Genomic DNA, 17,037 nt, shown 5'->3' with positions numbered 1-17,037 from the left:
GACATGGCCCCCAGAGGCCAAATTTGCAGCACACCGATATCTATATCTTTTCGTAACATATAAACGTACATCTGTACCAAATGTGTTGCTTTTATCACAAAATGCACAATTGTTATGAATATTTCAAGTTAGCTGCCCCACAGGAGTGCTTAAAAGGAAAATTTGGCACGTTCACCAATCAGTGTTGACGGGGTAACACTTTATGTCATGATCATGAAGGAGTCTTTATGAATGTTTGTGACTGCTGTTATCGAGTGTCATTCAGTAAATTATGACATTGTTTGAGATGTCTTTGTTATAACAACTTGACATTAATTATGTTCAGATTCTCATTTTGTTTTCTCAATTATTTTTCTTTGTTATACAACGACTGCTCCTTGGTAATTGTTGTGCATACAATGAATAAAAAAGTTCTTGTTTATTTATTGCACACAGTTTCTTTTACTTTGCAGTAGAAAGGTGACTGTCCAGTGAAGATTTCTGCTCGTGGTACTCGTGGTTTCCCTCCACTGTCGTTCAAAATATTTAGATATTATTTTACATTTTCTGACACATGTTCACCTGCCATCAATGGACAGGAAATCACTAATTACAAAGACATTCTTCTGTCTTTTTTGGACAATATTCAGATATTTTTAGGACATTTTTTCAGACTTTATTGGAAAAAAATTAGAACATTTTCAGACTATTTTTCGGAAACTTTTCGGATGTTTTCTTAAATGTTTTTTTCTGACATTTTTCTGACTTTTCTTTGGAAAAACATTTCTGACATTTTCAGACTTTTTTTAGGACATTTTTTAGACTTTATTGAACATTTCTGGAACTTTTGGACATTTTTTTTAGGCTTTCGGACAATTTTCACACATTTTTTTCGGTGTTTTTTTGTTTGTTTTACTTTTTTTCGGACATTTTGTCAGACTTTTTTACGGACATTTTTGAAACTTTTGAACATTTTTCAGACTTTTTTTTGGGAACTTTTTGACATTTTCTTTTTACTTATTCAAAACATTTTCACACTTTTTCTAACATTTTTCTGACTTTTCTAGGCCCTTTTTTGGGAATTTTTTAAAGACTTTTTTCGGACAAGTGCCATGTGATATTTTAGTAAAAATATGACAATATATTTGTACAACTCTTGTCTTTATGTACAAATGATGATATAGGAGTTGTAAATTAGAGGCACGGACACAGATACAAAAATAGATTTACTGATACAAATCACTCTGCATTAATTTGTGCATTGAGTTTTACAAGTTACATAACATTACATTTGTTTGTGAATACTTATGAGACTGTTTTGACACTGTAGCTCTACTGCTCTTCTTTTTCTGCATAAAGAGTCATTTTACTTTTGATACTTTAAGTATATTTTGATGCTAATACTTTTGTACTTTTCCTTCAGTACAATGTGGACTTGTAACAGAGTATTTCTACACTGTAGTATTACTACTTGTACTTCAGTATCAGAGTACTTGTTGTTGTTGTTGTTGTTGTTCGCCCTCCGGTCCAGCAGGGTTCGCTGTTCGCTTCCGCCGCTTCGCTCTCGTCGCAGCGAACTGTCGTCTACGCGGAACTCCGTGTTTGGTGTCTGGTGTGTTTACGGCCCCGCTGGCTCTCTTTGTCCGCAGAAAAGGAGCAGAATGTGCGCCGTGCAGCTGCTGCGGGTGTCGGTACATGAGCGGATCGGCGCCGCCGCTGAAGACGTTCTGCTGCGGGTGGAAAAAGGAGAAGAAGCGGCTGAAATCCCGGCGCTGAGAGCGCTGCTCACCGAGCGGCTAACGGCGGCTGCGGAGGAGATTGTCGGTCTGTTTGAGGAAACCGTGGCGGAGTACGAAGACAGAGCTGAGCGGTCAGAGCGGGAGATCTGCCGCCAGAGGAGGCTGCTCGATGCCGTGCTGAAGCCCCAAGTCAAGCTGACCAGAGCAGGTCAGTCCCGAGGACACCACGGAGACATGAGGACGCTAGTTAGCTCCGGACCGGCCCAGGATAACCGGGTTAACCGCTTAGACCGGAAATGTGTCGCAAGTGTCTGTAATTCAGCTTCTTCTTCGTCTAAAAGAACGTTTCCGATATCGATGACGTCATTCTTCCTAGGAAACATGACGTCACCTTTTCCTTTGAAAAATGATGATAATAATAATAATAATAATAATATGCCAAAATGACTTCAGTTTTGAGGAACAGCTGATTATCTGAAATGGGAGTTTTTCCTCTGCTGCAGATATCCACAATGTTTATTCTAGATATCAAAAATGAATTGTGGATTTCTGAAATTGAAAGCCCAATATAATATAATATAATATAATATAGGCAAGGTAAGGCAGCTTTATTTGTATATCACATTTAAGCAACAGGGCCATTCAAAGTGCTTTACATAAACATTCAAGAACATTGCGACAAAGTACAAAAGAACATTAAGACATCATTAAAACAGTTATATAAACATTAAAGATTAGAAAATAAAAACAAGCTAAAAATAAAAGCTATAGGATAGAAGCTAAAATAGAATATAACACACAAGAGTAAAAGCTCTATTGCAGTATATAAGATCATTATCTGGTTTAATAAAAGGCAGCAGCAGCAAACAGGAAAGGGTGAAGCTTTGATTTAAAAGATCTCAGAGTTGGAGTTGGTCCTGCATGTTTCTGGGAGCTTGTTCCAGATATTTGGTGCATAACAACTGAACGCTGCTTCTGCATGTTTAGTTCTGACTCTGGGGACACTAAGCAGACCTTATCCAGACGACCTGAGAGGTCTGGGTGGTTCAGAACATAGCAGAAGATCAGAAATGTATTTTGGCCCTAAACCATTTAGTGCTTTGTAAACCAGCAGCAGTATTTTGAAATCAATTATCTCAGAATATAATATAATATACTACAATATAACATCATACAGTTTATACCATGATCTGGGTAAATACTTGATTCTGATTGGCTGCAGGGTGTCCATTAATTCCTGATAATAAACATCTACTGTAGTTCCAATGAAACTGTCTGTTCACCGTTTTCAGTTAAAACAATCTGAATATTTTATTTCCAACAGTGAGTGTAATGTCAGTCGTTCAGTCGTCTGATCACTACGGGCTGGAGACTGAAGTTACACTCTGTGGTTACACTGACCCTCTGAACTCACTCATACTTATATGTATTATAGTGTACTCTCTGTAGAAATGGATGTGTAGAAACCACAGATACACATTTTTCAGACATTTTCGGAAAATTTTCAGACAATTTCGGATATTTTTGGGACTTTTTTCGGATTTTTTTCGGACATCGATCAGATATTTTTCAGACATTTTGGTATTGCTATTTACTGGAGCAGTGAACGACGTTTCCATTGCTGGTAATGATTGTTCCAGGTATTAGCAAACTATCGGGCTTACCAGGGAAACGGAGTTGAATAGATTGTGAAAAACGATTTTGGTTGCAAAAAACATGAAAATATAAATTAATGGTCTTATTTTCTTTTTTTTGGGGCAAGTGACCATGGTAAATGCAGGAAAATGCCCTTCGAGGTCTTTAATGGACACCTCGTCAGGCATTATCCCTTATATAACATGATACAATATAACATATCACTAGGGATGTGCCGAATCAGATATCGGACCGATTCCAACTCAAACAGCTGGGTTAGATATCGGTGACAATGGGGCCGATCTCTTCAATTAAATTCTATGTTTATATTCTATATACATCAAATACTGGAATGTTAAGTCTTGTTTGTTGCTGCATTAAAAAGTTTACACTTGAATTATAATTCCTGTTCATTTGAAGATTTTTTTTGCCAAGTTGTTGGTGTACGATTTATTATTTAAATAATTAATAACAATTCACTAAATTTGTATCTATATATTTATTTGTTACATTTTGTTTTACAGCGTTAGGAAAGCAATGTTTAAGTCAAGACTGATGTTTCCCTGCACATAAATGAATGATCCCAGTCACTTTAATACAGTGAGGCATACAGCTGATTAATTAAAGACCGGTATCAGATCGGTACTCCGTACCACCCGTTACCCAAAGCTCAGGTATCGCTATCGGTATCGGGACTGAAAAAGTCGGATCGGTGCATCCCTACATAATAAAATACATTATGATATCATATAACATAATACCATATAAAATAATACAATATAACATAATTCAATATAATATACAGTATAATATGGTATAACCTAATCCAATGTAACATAATACAATATAATACAATAAAATATAGAATATAACTTATTATAATATAATACGATATAATTAAGTAAAACCAGTTGTGGTGATATAATACATAATTAGTATATATATAGAGTAGAATATAGTAAAATAAAATACTTTGTGTTTTAGTTTCGGCTGCTTACGTGTAGATTCATCCATCAACTGCGGGGGTGCTAGATAATTCCTCTAGTGGGAACATGACAGCGGGACTCGAGACCTGAAATGGACACGATCACGTTTAACAGTTTTCATCATCTTTTGTCGATGTAACTTACGAGGAGACTGTCCATCGGAGGCTCGTACCGACAACACTGCTACATAAACTTTACTTCCAGGAGCTAATCCGAAACCCTCTCTGCTCTCCCCTGCAGACGCCCAGCTGTTGGTGAGTCGAGAAGAGGTTCCCCCTGAACAGCAGGAGTGGAGCTCCAGTGTGGACCAGGAGTACCCAGAGCCCCCACACATTAAAGAGGAACATGAGGAACTCTGGACCAGTCAGGAGAGAGAGCAGCTTCAAGGGCTGGAGGAGGCTGATATCACCAAGTTCACATTCACTCCTGTCCCTGTGAAGAGTGAAGAAGATGATGAAGAGAAACCTAAGTCCTCACAGCTTCATCAAAGACAAACTGAACAGAAGGAAACAGAAGCTGATGGAGAGGACTGTGGAGGACCAGAACCAGCCAGGAACTCAGATCCAGATAAACATCCAGAACCAGATACTGATGACAAGACTGGAGACTTTTATATAGCTGAGATTGAAGTCAGTTGTGATGAATGGGAGGAGACCAGAGAACCTCAGTCAGGTTTAAATTCTCTGAATAATGATGAAGTGCCTGTCAGTGATTCCAGATGTAGTGCGGGTGAGAAACCATTTAGCTGCTCTGAGTGTGATAAAAGATTTGGCTTCAAGTCAAGTCTGAAGAAACACATGAGAACTCATACAGGAGAAAAACCTTTCAGCTGCTCAGTTTGTAAGAAATCTTTTGCGCGGAGTGGATGTTTACAGAGACACATGAGAATCCACACTGGAGAGAAACCTTTCAGCTGCTCAGTGTGCGATAAAAGTTTTGTTGAAAGAGGAAAACTGAAGAGACACATGAGATATCACACAGGAGAGAAACCATTCAGCTGCTCAGTCTGTAAGAAATCTTTTACAGAGAGTGGAAGTTCTCAGAGACATATGAGAACCCACACCGGAGAGAAAAGATTCAGCTGCAGTGTTTGTGACCAAAGATTCGCTTGGCTTCATCAGCTCCGAAACCATCAATGTGTTGGTCGTCAGTCCTCACAGCTTCATCAGACTCAAACTGAAGAGAACAGAGAGGCAGAGCCTCCAGCCAGCAGCTCAACTGAACAGGAGGAACTTTGGACCAGTCAGGAGGGAGAGCAGCTTCAAGGGCTGGAGGACACTGATATCACCAAGTTCCCATTCACTCCTGTCCCTGTGAAGAGTGAAGATGATGAAGAGAAACCTCAGTCCTCACAGCTTCATCAAAGACAAACTGAACAGATGGAAACAGAAGCTGATGGAGAGGACTGTGGAGCACCAGAACCAGCCAGGAACTCAGAGCCAGATGGACATTTACAACCACATACTAAGACTGGAGACTCTTCTGATCCTGAGACTGATTACAGTGATGATTGGAAGGAGACCAGAGAACCTCAGTCAGGTTTAAACTCTCTGAATAATGATGAAGTTCCTGTCAGTGATGAGAGATGTAGTGCTGGTGAGAAACCATTTAGCTGCTCTGAGTGTGATAAAAGATTTGGCTTCAAGCACCATCTGAAGAGACACGTGAGATCTCATACGGGAGAGAAACCTTTCAGCTGCTCAGTTTGTAAAAAATCTTTTCCGTGGACTGGATGTTTACAGAGACACATGAGAATCCACACAGGACAGAAACCTTTCAGCTGCTCAGTGTGTGATAAATGTTTTCTTGATAGCGGAAAACTGAAGAGACACATGAGATCTCACACAGGAGAGAAAACATTCAGTTGCAGTGTTTGCAATAAAAAATTTGCTTGGCGTTATCAGTTCAAAACACATAAATGTGACAGTGATGACTTGAATGAGACCAGAGAACCTCAGTCAGGTTTAAACTCTTTGAATAATAATGAAGTTCCTGTCAGTGACAAACCATTTAGCTGCTCTGAGTGTGGGAAAGGATTTGGCACAAACGCAGATCTGAAGAGACACATGAGAACTCATACAGGAGAGAAACCTTTTATTTGTTCATTTTGTGGTAAAGGATTTTCACAAAAGGGAAATATGATGTACCATATGGGCTGCCACACAGGGGAAAAACCATTCAGCTGCTCTGTTTGCGACAGAAGATTCACCTGGTTGTCAGGGCTCAAAAGACATAAATGTGTTGGAGAAACAAGCTGATGGAGGATCAGAACCAGCCAGGAACTCTGATCCAGATAGACATTTACAACCTGATAGAACCCGACCAATACGGGATTGACAATTCCGATATTAGGGATTAAAAAAAATCCGACATTGAGATATTGGTCTATATATACATGTACATATATACAGTATATAGATGTGTGTATATACTGTATGTGTATATGTATGTATATATATATATTTATATATATATGTATGTATATGCGTATACCTATAAAGATGAACTAACTAACTATATACATACATTTTCATAAAGCAGCATATTTGTCCACTCCCATGTTGATAAGAGTATTAAATACTTGACAAATCTCCCTTTAAGGTACATTTAGAACAGATAAAAAAAATTGAGATTAATTTGCGATTTAATCGCAATAAAATATTTTATTGATTGACAGTCCTTATATATACAGTATATATACGAATATATGTATGTCTGTGTGTGTGTGTGTGTGTGTGTGTGAATATATATATATGTGTGTATAGATGTATATATTTTAGTATTATGTAAAAAAAACAGTTTATTTCAGAAAATGTTTTCTTGTGTGTTTTAATGCAAAAACAACATTATTTATTATTTCTTTATTCATTTTCAATTCAATTCAAATTGCTTTATTGGAACAAAAACATGTTGTTGCCAAAGAAGTTTACAGAAGTTTCACGTATTAAATACACAGGAGTGATATGCAGCTCCTCTATTATATTAATGTGGTCCTTTCTTTGATTGTTATAAAATATCATACAATACAGTTTAATACAACTACTTAATACTGCAGATCCTTAATTTAGTGGCTCTTGTAGTGACTGTGGCAGACAGATCCAGCTTCTCTTGTGGGGTTTATAATTATCTTGTCTTTATTCCCTGAAGTGGAAATCTCTTAGTGAGTCTTCCTGTTTCTACAGAGCCTATATTTGGTCCAGATCCGTCTCTGTTTCCTGTCTCTGACAGAGTACAGATACTCAGACTATTTATATCCTCTCCACACAGTCAAATAAAAATTTAGGCCCCGATCAGACAGCGTTTTTTGCAGTTTAACACAAACCATGAACTATACGTTACCTAATAGTTAATAGTACCGCTTAAATTAATCAAAACAATTTACCCAAAACCTCAAGTACCGCACTAATTTTCCTCCTGCTGTTTTCAGTTCAGATCATGTTTACTATGGTTGGTAAAGTCAGACAGCTCCGGGTATCAAGCAACAGTCACCACATAAGGCCCGTCTCTCAATTCATCTGATTGGACAATGGGAGGTGGGGGACCGCGAATGACGCCGGACACTTTTCCGCTCTGAGTTGTTGGAAGTTTGGGAGTTGAAGTTTTTTTAACTCGAGACCTTCAGGGCAGAAAAACTCAAAGCGCTCAGCAACGCAAAACACTTCTCTCTCCTTTTGTAGAGGTCATTAAAGTTTTATCAGAAGTCTCCATCTTGTAGTTTCTAAACTCATCAAAATGCCCCAGAACTAATCTTGGACCCGGAATTGACCCTGGTCCCGGAACAAGTTTCATGTTGTCGTGTCGGGTCATTATGGTTTCTGTGTTTTTGGTTTTGTTTTCTCATTCCTTTGGAGGTTTTTTTATTTATTATTTTTTTCTTGTTTCTCCAAGCGTAGCCTTTAATGCAGCTTTCTGGAAGATACGGTTAATGCCTTTTGTTGCTTTTTTTCACGCCTTCAGAGTCATTTTGGTAGTGAGAATTATTGAATGTTTTTATTTCATTTGAATTCAAAGTTTGTGCAGATAGCTCAGCAGTCTTTTGGAGCCCAACAGGTATGACTGGTTTAGATCGTACAGCTTACTGGTCTGTTTCTTAATAGTGTATCTAGTGTGTTTTTTCAAGTAAATATGAATGTGGCTGTGATGTGAAAGGGAAGTTTGTGCTCGGACAGTGAAAACACTGAATGAGGAACTGTCTCCTCCTGCAGGCCTGAGGCTCGTTCCCATGTCTGTTCCTTGTTTTGTCAGCGTTGTTCCTCACTATCTATACTGGTCTATACTGGCAGGTCCTGAACATGAAGAGACATCTCCGTGTGGGGGGAGTGGTAGAACACCTCCCTCATGGTATGGTGACTCTGATGGAGGGCTGTATATTGTGTTTATTCATTTTAGCCAAATGCTAAAGAAGTACCGAGGTGGTGGTCCTCTGCTTGGGAACTGGTGGACTGATCCTCCAGGTTGGGAGTGAGTCTTTGCCTCAAGAGAGGGAGTTCAAGTATCTCGGGGTCTTATTCACCAGTGAGGGTAAATGGAGCGGGAGATGGACAGACGGTTTGGTGCGGCGTCCGCAGTCATGCGGGCGCCGTACCGGACCGGTTAACCTTCTGGCTCAGCTCTCGATTTACCATCTACGTTCCAACCCTCACCGATGGTCCTGAGCTTTAAGTGGTGACCTAAAGAATGAGATCCGAGCGTCAGGAACGAGCTGCTCGACCCGCTGAGCTAGAAGAGCTACGAGTCGTTGTACATCAAGTCAAGCATTTTTTAAATCCGTCATCCGATAAAAAACGTTACGCACAGAAACCGTGCACACTGAGACCGATGCTTTTTATTATTTTATAATGTTGCTGATTGTATTTATGCATTCTAACATTTACAAAAAAAAAATTCTAACAAAAATGAGGACTTTTACTTGTAATGAAGTATTTTCTCATGGTTGTATTATTAACCATAAACATGCGCATGAATAAGTACCTACATTTATAAACAAAGAATATAATTTACATATTACATATATCAAACAGACTGAAGGCTGTACTATGAGTATTATTACAAGTATTGCTACGAGTACTTCCTCTTCTGTAACCTGCTTATTGGAGGAGATCAGTGTGATGTCATCGTCTGGTCATGTGACTCCTAAACCAGACTAAGAGGATTATTGTTTCCTCTTCAGTCTCTGCTTGTTTTTATTCCCACAGAGGAGAGAGAGAGGCTGTGGATGAACAGATGATTGATTGATTGATTGATTGACAGATGAAGCTGAAGGCATGCGTGGTGTTTCTGCTGCTGACCTGCTGCGTCCGTCTGCAGATAGTCGACTGCCATCTGCCCGACTTCACACCTGCACCACCTCGGCTGCAGGTAGGACGGGTGCATGCTGGGAACAAGTTTAATGTTAATGTTATAACAGTGTGTGTGTCACTTCACTGAAGGGTTAACAGACTGACCCAGTAGTGCATTCACTGACCAGGGTCACGTCTAGATGGTAACCCACATTTTGTGAAACTCTTGTGAGATGGTTAAGGTTCGGCGTTTACTTCTGGTGGTTAAAGGGAGAGTTCAGATAGAGGTTCTTCTCCGTAGTCGGTGTATTACCACAGTAGATGCTGTGGGTGAGGGCAGCAGCTAAACCCATTTTAGATGCCTAAAAACATCTACATCAGTTTAAGTGGACGCTATATTTAGAATATTTTCCGAAGGGGGACTGAACTGTATGTGGAACTTGCCTGCTGGCTTTGAAGAGAGCAGAAAGAAGTTTCACTTTCAGTTTAGTTCCCCGTCATAAAGGCTGTCTGACGGCGAGGTAAAGTAGTGAAAATATTCTAAATCTAGCAAACACTTAAAGCTGCAGTAGGCAGAATCTTTTTGGCATCATTGGGCAAAAATTCCATAATAACCTTTCATCATATTGTAATTAAAATGTCTAATTACTACAAGATGTTTCTGAAAACATGTGAGGAGAGAAATAGTCACTACAGTAACAGAATATTGATTCATATTTGCTCAGCACTGCCTAGTTTGACCGTTTGATCAGAGTTGGTGAGTGATTGACAGCTGCTCAGAGACGGCAGACTCCAGATCAGCTCTGATTGGTTGTTTCCTCAGGCACATGATGTTTTTCAGATTACCTGTCTCATGTACTACTGTCAGGATATAGTGACCATTTTATAAAAATAGCTTTTTTTAATCATATTCGCTCCATATAAGGTCAGGAGACCACCTCTGACCAGCTGTAACCCAGGAACACTTTTCATAATAATATTATAAATATTGAAGAAAATAACCCCATGGGGGGGGCTGTTATATTTACAGTTGTTCATGTCAGAAGGTGAACCAGGTGAGAGCTGTACCTGTATGATCCCAGCTGCAGGTTGAGGCTGTGACGTTGTCATTACTAAATATTTATCATTAAAATGTTCTTTTTATTTCTTCTTTCTGTCCCTCAGGTTGAAGTTTCTGAGTCAGACGTCGTCACTTCTCTGAAGAAGAACCAGAAAAACGGACTCAGTCGACTTCCTGGACTGTGTCGGCGGCTGAAGAGACGCAGAATCACCGTCCTGGTAAGAACTCACATGTCACCATGTTGGATTAACTAAAAGACCTGAACCTGACCCGTCCGATCAGGGCCGGCTTAAGACATAGATCGTATAGACGGTCGCCTTCAGGGCTACTGCAGCAGCTACGCTAACCTCTTCAGGAGCGGCCATGTTGTTTAGAAAAAACAGTCGCCGCTCACACACCTAAGCCCCGCCCCCTAGCTGCAGTAGCTCTTCACTGATTGGTCCGTGATCTGGCAAGCAGGAAGCAAACGCGTTAACTTGAAGCCTGACAGGATGGATCTCCGTAATTCTTGTGTGATCTCGTGCACGGTTAGCTCTGCTCTGATCACTAAATCTGGTCTGAATCAGTGTCAATGACTTGTTGTTAATGATTATCTGCTGATAGCATTGTGTTGTGACAACAGTGTGTGGATGAAGCATTAAGTTGTTAAATAGTAGTTAGCGGCTAAATAGCTAGCTATGGTGACAAAACAAACTATAAACATGAACTTGAATTTGAGTTTACAAGCGAACCTGAGATATGTGCTACAGCTACCTGTCTGCCTCTCTACCTGACTGTTTGTCTGTCTCTCTACCTGTCTGTCTCTCTACCTGTCTGTCTGTCTGTCTACTTGTCTGTCTCTCAGTGTAACAGGGAGAATTTCTGTTGGAGGGGGCGGAGCCAGAGGACAGGGTCTGTCCAGGTGTGTCTCTGTCCGCGGGGCTCCAGGTGTTCACATTTCTTCCTCCACAGTCTCTGAAACGACACCGTTGTTTCATACTATTATAGTAATATAGTTTAATACTATTATAATAATATTGTTTAATACTATTATAATAATATTGTTTAATACTATTATAATATTATAGTTTAATACTATTATAATAATATTGTTTAATACTCGTGTGCTCTGAGATGACTGCTGTGTGTGGATTCATGGACTCATGAGAGTATTAAAGTATAGTATGTATATATATTTTATTTATTTTTTATTTTTTTGGTACTGAGTTGTCGTTGTTTTCTTTTAGAAAATAAAAAAATAAAATAAAAAACACGTTCCTATGAAATATGTGTACATGACGAATTTTTGGAAGTGTTATTTGACTCTATGATGCTTTTTTTAATTGTGAAAACGCACATCAGATGAAATTTACATAATGAATTTGATTAATATCTTAGCAAAATATTAAGTCCATAAAATAATACGGCTTAAGAGAACACACTCCTTTTACACTTTTAAAGAAAACACAAAAATTCTAAACTGGCAAAAACTATTAGATTATTTAGAGATTTCAAATTTATTACAGTTATTTAACAGACCCAGATTGTGTTTTCTTTTCCTTTCCTTACATTTTATTTGTTGTATAATTTATTTTATTTATATATTATTTTCATACTGTGAAATATTTACTGAATTTATTCTAAAAAATCTGAACATTTGAACTTTTTAAATAAAGTATTAAAAAAAATGAAGATCTTCGTCATTGTGGCTGACGTGTACCGGAAGTGTTATTTAACGCTATGACGCTTTTATTTTGAAAACGCATAACGGAAGTGTAATTTCTTTGTGACAAACGTGTAGCGGAAGTGTTATTTGACGTTCCCTTCAAACAGAAATTCAATTCTAAAATGTTTCCCTAAAAAAGATGCTGAGAGTCTAAGATCGAAATTCTTTAAATTTCCTATTCACCGAAAGCGAAGGAGGTTCACTTTAATGTTCTCAGTGAAATATATATAATATACCTGATATATCTGCTGAGTTCTTAAGAAACCGTTTTGGTTTTGATCACAATAAACGCTTGTTCTGTGATGAACACATTGAAACTACAGAATATTTATTTTATGAATGTATTTTTGCTAATGCTTTCTGGGATGATTTGCCTTATTGGTTGTCCACTAAATTTGTAAATTTTTCTAATCTAACAAAGGAAAATGTTATATTTGGTACAATTGTGAAAGATCCCGTTATATGACCTGGCAATCAATTCCATAATCATTCTTGGAAAGTTTTTTATACATAAAAATAGATTCCTGAAATCAAGACCAAATTTCTCTGTTTTTCACAAGGAGCTGTGTCTTTACTTTTCATCTCTGAAACATATGAAGAAAAATAATGAAGCTATGAAGCTTTCAATGTTAGTTGAGGACCTTAACCTTACAGAGAACCCCCTAGCACTTTTACCACTGTTGGCACTATAAGCACTAATCCCACATTCCCTTAATTTTTTTTTTTTATTTAAAATTTTTTTTTTATTTATTTTTTTTTTTTTTTTTGGGGGGGGGGGGGTTCTCTGTCTTCATTCACACTCTTATGCACTGTACACCAATTTCCAGGCTTGTCTGTTCCCTTGTAGTTGTGGACTGTTCTGTACGATGCCATATTGTAATGTAAATTTCTCAATAAAAAAAACAAAAAACAAAAGTGTTATTTGACGCTATAACGCTTTTATTGTGAAAAACGCATACCGGAAGTGTCATTTGTTTGTGACTAACGTGTGCCGGAAGTGCAACGGGACGCTAACCAGTCGGTGTCTGGTTGTCAGGCTGCTAACAGACGGACGGGTTAACGGTAACGGTCGGTGGAGCCAGTCAGAAGCCCGGTACGGTGCTCGGTAGAGTTAACGGTCAGTTAACCGTCTTCTCCTCGTCTCTGTTGGTTGATAAATGGCGGATCACGGTGAGTGTTCAGACCTGAAGCTAAGCTAACTAGCATGTTAGCATATAGCTATCTACGTAAACACAATGTTAGCAGGCTAACTGTTAGCATTAGCAGGTTAACAGCCGGATTGTTTCCCCATGGAGACATCAGACGTCGTTCATGATTAATAACTTATAGTTAACGGTTGCTGACGTCACGTATTGTGTCGTTATTCAGTTTAAAGAATTCAGAATCACGTGATTAGCTCTGTTAGCTTGTTAGCTTGTTAGCTACCGAGCTAACAGCCTGTTATCAATGTGTTGGCACCAAACAAACAATGCAGTCTTCTTTAAACCGAAGGAACATATGTATTGTATTTGTATGTATATATTTTTGTTATTGTCAATGTTACACATTGAACCAAACTTTACAATAACACTATATATTACTCTATATATTATCACACTATATATTACTCTATATATTATTACACTATATATTACTCTATATATTATTACACTATATATTACTCTATATATTATCACACTATATATTACTCTATATATTATTACACTATATATTACTCTATATATTATTACACTATATATTACTCTATATATTATCACACTATATATTACTCTATATATTATCACACTATATATTACTCTATATATTATTACACTATATATTACTCTATATATTATTACACTATATATTACTCTATATATTATTACACTATATGTTACTCTATATATTATCACACTATATGTTACTCTATATATAATTACACTAGCCTGTATACTACACAGCAGAACAAACCAGACTGATTGATCTGTTTTATCTTTCAGGTTTCAGCAGCCTGGAGCCCTAAAACACCTCAAGTAAGATCACCATGTAGTTGGACGGACAGAACCGAAAGACAGAACCAACAGACAGAACCGACAAACAGACCGACGGACAGATCCAAAAGACGGAACCAACAGACAGACAACTGGTCAGTAACTGGTCACTGACTGGTCAGTAACCAGTACCAGAGTGTCAGCGTGGCGTCGTCCTGGTGGAGGAGCAGGCTGATGGAGAGCGACTGTCGGATCCCTGTGGCGTGTTGTCGGCCTCGAGTCCTCGTCCTCCACGCTCTGTTCTGGGGCCTCGTCTCCCTCAGGTCAGTCTTTACACTGAAGTCAGAGGTCAGTCTGTAGGTCAGAGGTCAGCCTGATGTGACATGTTGTGATGTGTTTCAGGGTGTTTGGAGCACCTCAGTGGAGCAGTGAAGAGAAAACTTCAGGTACGAACCAATCAGAAACCATCTTTAAACAGCAGCAGGGACTGTGACCTCTGACCTCTTACCTTCTTCTCTTGTTCCCTGCAGTAGTGAAACAGCTGGTCGCCCCCTGCTGGCTGCTGGAGGAGTTTGTTGTAACGACAGAGTGTTCTCAGTGTAACGCCTTCCAGTCTGTAAGTGTTCCGTCCCTTTAAGAGCAGTAGCCGGCGTTGGTTGTCATGGTGATGAAGTTGTTGTCGTGGTGGTCATGGTGATGAAGTTGGTGTTGTTGTGTTTCAGAGGTCGTGGTCGTCCTGCGGACTGACGGGATACGTGGAGAAAGTCAACTGCACCAGATCCAACAAAGACGAGTACAAGAGGTCTGTTTCTTTACTGCACTCTACTGTTTCTTTACTACACTCTACTGTTTCTTTACTGCACTCTACTGTTCCTTTACTGCACTCTACTGTTCCTTTACTGCACTCTACTGTTCCTTTACTTCACTACTGTTCCTTTACTGCACTCTAGTGTTCCTTTACTGCACGCTACTGTTCCTTTACTGCACTCCACTGTTCCTTTACTACACTCTACGGTTTCTTTACTGCACTCTTCCTTTACTGCACTACTGTTCCTTTACTGCACTCTACTGTTTCTTTACTGCAGTAATCTACTGTTTCTTTACTGCACTCTACTGTACCTTTACTGTACTCTACCGTTTCTTTACTGTACTCTACTGTCGTCCCCCCCAGCTGTCGCTCGTCGGTGATGGAGGAACATCTCTTCTGGAAGTTCGAGGCGGCCATGTTGGCTCTGACGGCGGTGTTTGCCGTCGTGGTGGTCATCCGTCAACGCTGGCTCGATCGCCTCGCCTCCGAGAAGGTCCGCCGCCAGATCGAGTCCATCTAAGACCACAGCGGGACCTGGAGCAAGTATGGATTTTAAACTGATCCAGACTCTGTGATCCATCAAGGATCAGGACTATAGAGAACTGGACTGTTTGTTGTTTCATCCTCAACTTTATTTAAAATGAACTGGAGCTGAAGTTTTAGTCGTGTTTTCTGTACGAAGTTTATTTACGAACGTCCAGCGAACTAAAACACACAAGATTAATTCGTACATCAGTATATTTTTTTCAAACTGTTTTTATCATGAATGCATTCACACAGAATGCGAAGATTACAACGAAAAAACAACGTAATTTTTTCCGGATTGAGGTCGATTTGTCGGAGCATTCGCGCCACGAATAAAAGCATCAACCAATCGGGTTGTCTGGAACCGGTTGAGTTATATTTATGAAACAACAACACGGAGGCTCCGTAGTCGGAACCAGGGCAACAAACTTTATTACTCCTTTCTACCTTCCTTCTGTTCTTCTCCACGAGTATTTTGCATTTTCGTGTCGTTTATTCACCGCGTCCCGGTAACGACCTTAAATCTGTTCAAATTTGATTTAGAAATATTTAATGCTGAAAAGATTAAAACTACTAAAGAATTAAACTTGTTCTATTTTAAACTAAAATAGAAAACTGGACCTAAACCAGTCTGAACTGGGTCAGTACTGGACCTAAACCAGTCTGATCTGGGTCAGTATTGGACCTCAGTGATTTTGGTTCCAATAAATGCCAAATTAAATTGTGTATCGATATTATTTTTCCATTGAAATTAATAAGTTTAAATTTGAATTCACAATATTTAGTTAAAAAATGTCTGAATTTGAGTTCCTTATTGAAAATGTACATTTTGATATTGACATCAAACGATGAGGTGAAAGTTTAATATTGATTATGGATCGATCACTGATTGAAATATATGGTTGACCTCACCACTTGCTGGCCTCTCATTCAGAGTTTCAAACTGAACTGAACGGACATCAGTTTGTGTGTGATGTCATCGTGTAGTCCTTCTCTGATTGGATGTTTTCAGACTGAAATAGCGTTAAGCGGTTCGAGTCTAGAAGCGAGACTCTCGTGAGATGTTTCCGGTTCGGATCGCTCGTCGGAGTTTCATTCGGCAATCTGAAGGTCAAATATCTGAGTGTCTTTAAACGCAGCACCAGCTGGAGTGAAATTCAGATGTTTATTATTCATTTTAGGGTTTGACTGTAAATATGTTGGTTTTGTTTTTCTGTGAAGTTTCTGACAAAATAAACGGACGAGAAACAGTTTGTTCAAAAACACGACTGATGAAGTTTTTAAAATACAAACCAAAGTAGAAAAAGTGAAATTAAACATTAGAACCTGCAGAAATACGAGCAGAAGTACT

At 38.9% G+C, this 17,037-nt stretch overlaps 5 protein-coding genes across 9 annotated transcripts in view; all 5 read left to right on the top strand.

The window, feature by feature from the left end:
• Positions 1-17,037, top strand: part of LOC119503730 (oocyte zinc finger protein XlCOF6-like) — a 353,206-nt gene that overhangs the window by 72,892 nt on the left and 263,277 nt on the right. The window lies entirely within an intron of this gene.
• Positions 1-17,037, top strand: part of LOC119503768 (oocyte zinc finger protein XlCOF6-like) — a 337,366-nt gene that overhangs the window by 72,921 nt on the left and 247,408 nt on the right. The gene's annotated exons all lie outside the window — the stretch shown is intronic.
• On the top strand, positions 1,051-5,565 carry LOC119503786 (zinc finger and SCAN domain-containing protein 31-like). The gene is given in 3 exon segments (XM_037795777.1): positions 1,051-1,926; positions 4,580-5,353; positions 5,356-5,565. Coding segments are annotated over 3 exon segments (1,407 nt in total). The 5' UTR covers positions 1,051-1,373; the 3' UTR covers positions 5,436-5,565.
• Positions 9,203-12,089, top strand: si:ch211-191i18.4 (uncharacterized protein LOC799350 homolog). Its single transcript, XM_037795872.1, has 3 exons — positions 9,203-9,697; positions 10,783-10,896; positions 11,523-12,089. Exons 1-3 carry the CDS (start codon positions 9,590-9,592, stop codon positions 11,634-11,636), a joined length of 336 nt encoding a protein of 111 aa, XP_037651800.1. The 5' UTR covers positions 9,203-9,589; the 3' UTR covers positions 11,637-12,089.
• jtb (jumping translocation breakpoint) lies at positions 13,361-16,949 on the top strand. 3 transcript variants are annotated; one of them, XM_037795860.1, is made up of 7 exons: positions 13,361-13,553; positions 14,363-14,449; positions 14,488-14,676; positions 14,756-14,799; positions 14,884-14,969; positions 15,076-15,155; positions 15,525-16,949. In XM_037795860.1, the coding sequence occupies exons 3-7, from the start codon at positions 14,588-14,590 to the stop codon at positions 15,679-15,681; spliced, it is 456 nt and encodes a 151-aa protein (XP_037651788.1). In that variant the 5' UTR covers positions 13,361-13,553; positions 14,363-14,449; positions 14,488-14,587; the 3' UTR covers positions 15,682-16,949. The 3 variants fall into 3 exon arrangements, with proteins under 3 accessions (XP_037651788.1, XP_037651787.1, XP_037651785.1); XM_037795859.1 differs by having other exon boundaries at positions 14,363-14,454; positions 14,493-14,676; XM_037795857.1 differs by having other exon boundaries at positions 14,363-14,676.

The sequence above is a fragment of the Sebastes umbrosus genome, chromosome 15 (assembly GCF_015220745.1).
Source record: "Sebastes umbrosus isolate fSebUmb1 chromosome 15, fSebUmb1.pri, whole genome shotgun sequence".
NCBI classification, from domain to species: Eukaryota; Metazoa; Chordata; class Actinopteri; order Perciformes; family Sebastidae; genus Sebastes; species Sebastes umbrosus.
This window is presented reverse-complemented; position numbering and strand designations above follow the sequence as displayed.

What these genes read in the sequence shown, in the direction of transcription:
- jtb (XM_037795860.1), top strand. Translation starts at nt 14,588, where the DNA reads ATGGAGAGCGACTGTCGGATCCCTGTGGCGTGTTGTCGGCCTCGAGTC. An exon ending in CAGTGAAGAGAAAACTTCAG is followed by an intron (nt 14,800 to 14,883) that starts GTACGAACCAAT and finishes TGTTCCCTGCAG; the next exon opens with TAGTGAAACAGCTGGTCGCC. An exon ending in AACAAAGACGAGTACAAGAG is followed by an intron (nt 15,156 to 15,524) that starts GTCTGTTTCTTT and finishes CGTCCCCCCCAG; the next exon opens with CTGTCGCTCGTCGGTGATGG.
- si:ch211-191i18.4 (XM_037795872.1), top strand. Translation starts at nt 9,590, where the DNA reads ATGAAGCTGAAGGCATGCGTGGTGTTTCTGCTGCTGACCTGCTGCGTC. An exon ending in CTGCACCACCTCGGCTGCAG is followed by an intron (nt 9,698 to 10,782) that starts GTAGGACGGGTG and finishes TCTGTCCCTCAG; the next exon opens with GTTGAAGTTTCTGAGTCAGA. An exon ending in GACGCAGAATCACCGTCCTG is followed by an intron (nt 10,897 to 11,522) that starts GTAAGAACTCAC and finishes TCTGTCTCTCAG; the next exon opens with TGTAACAGGGAGAATTTCTG.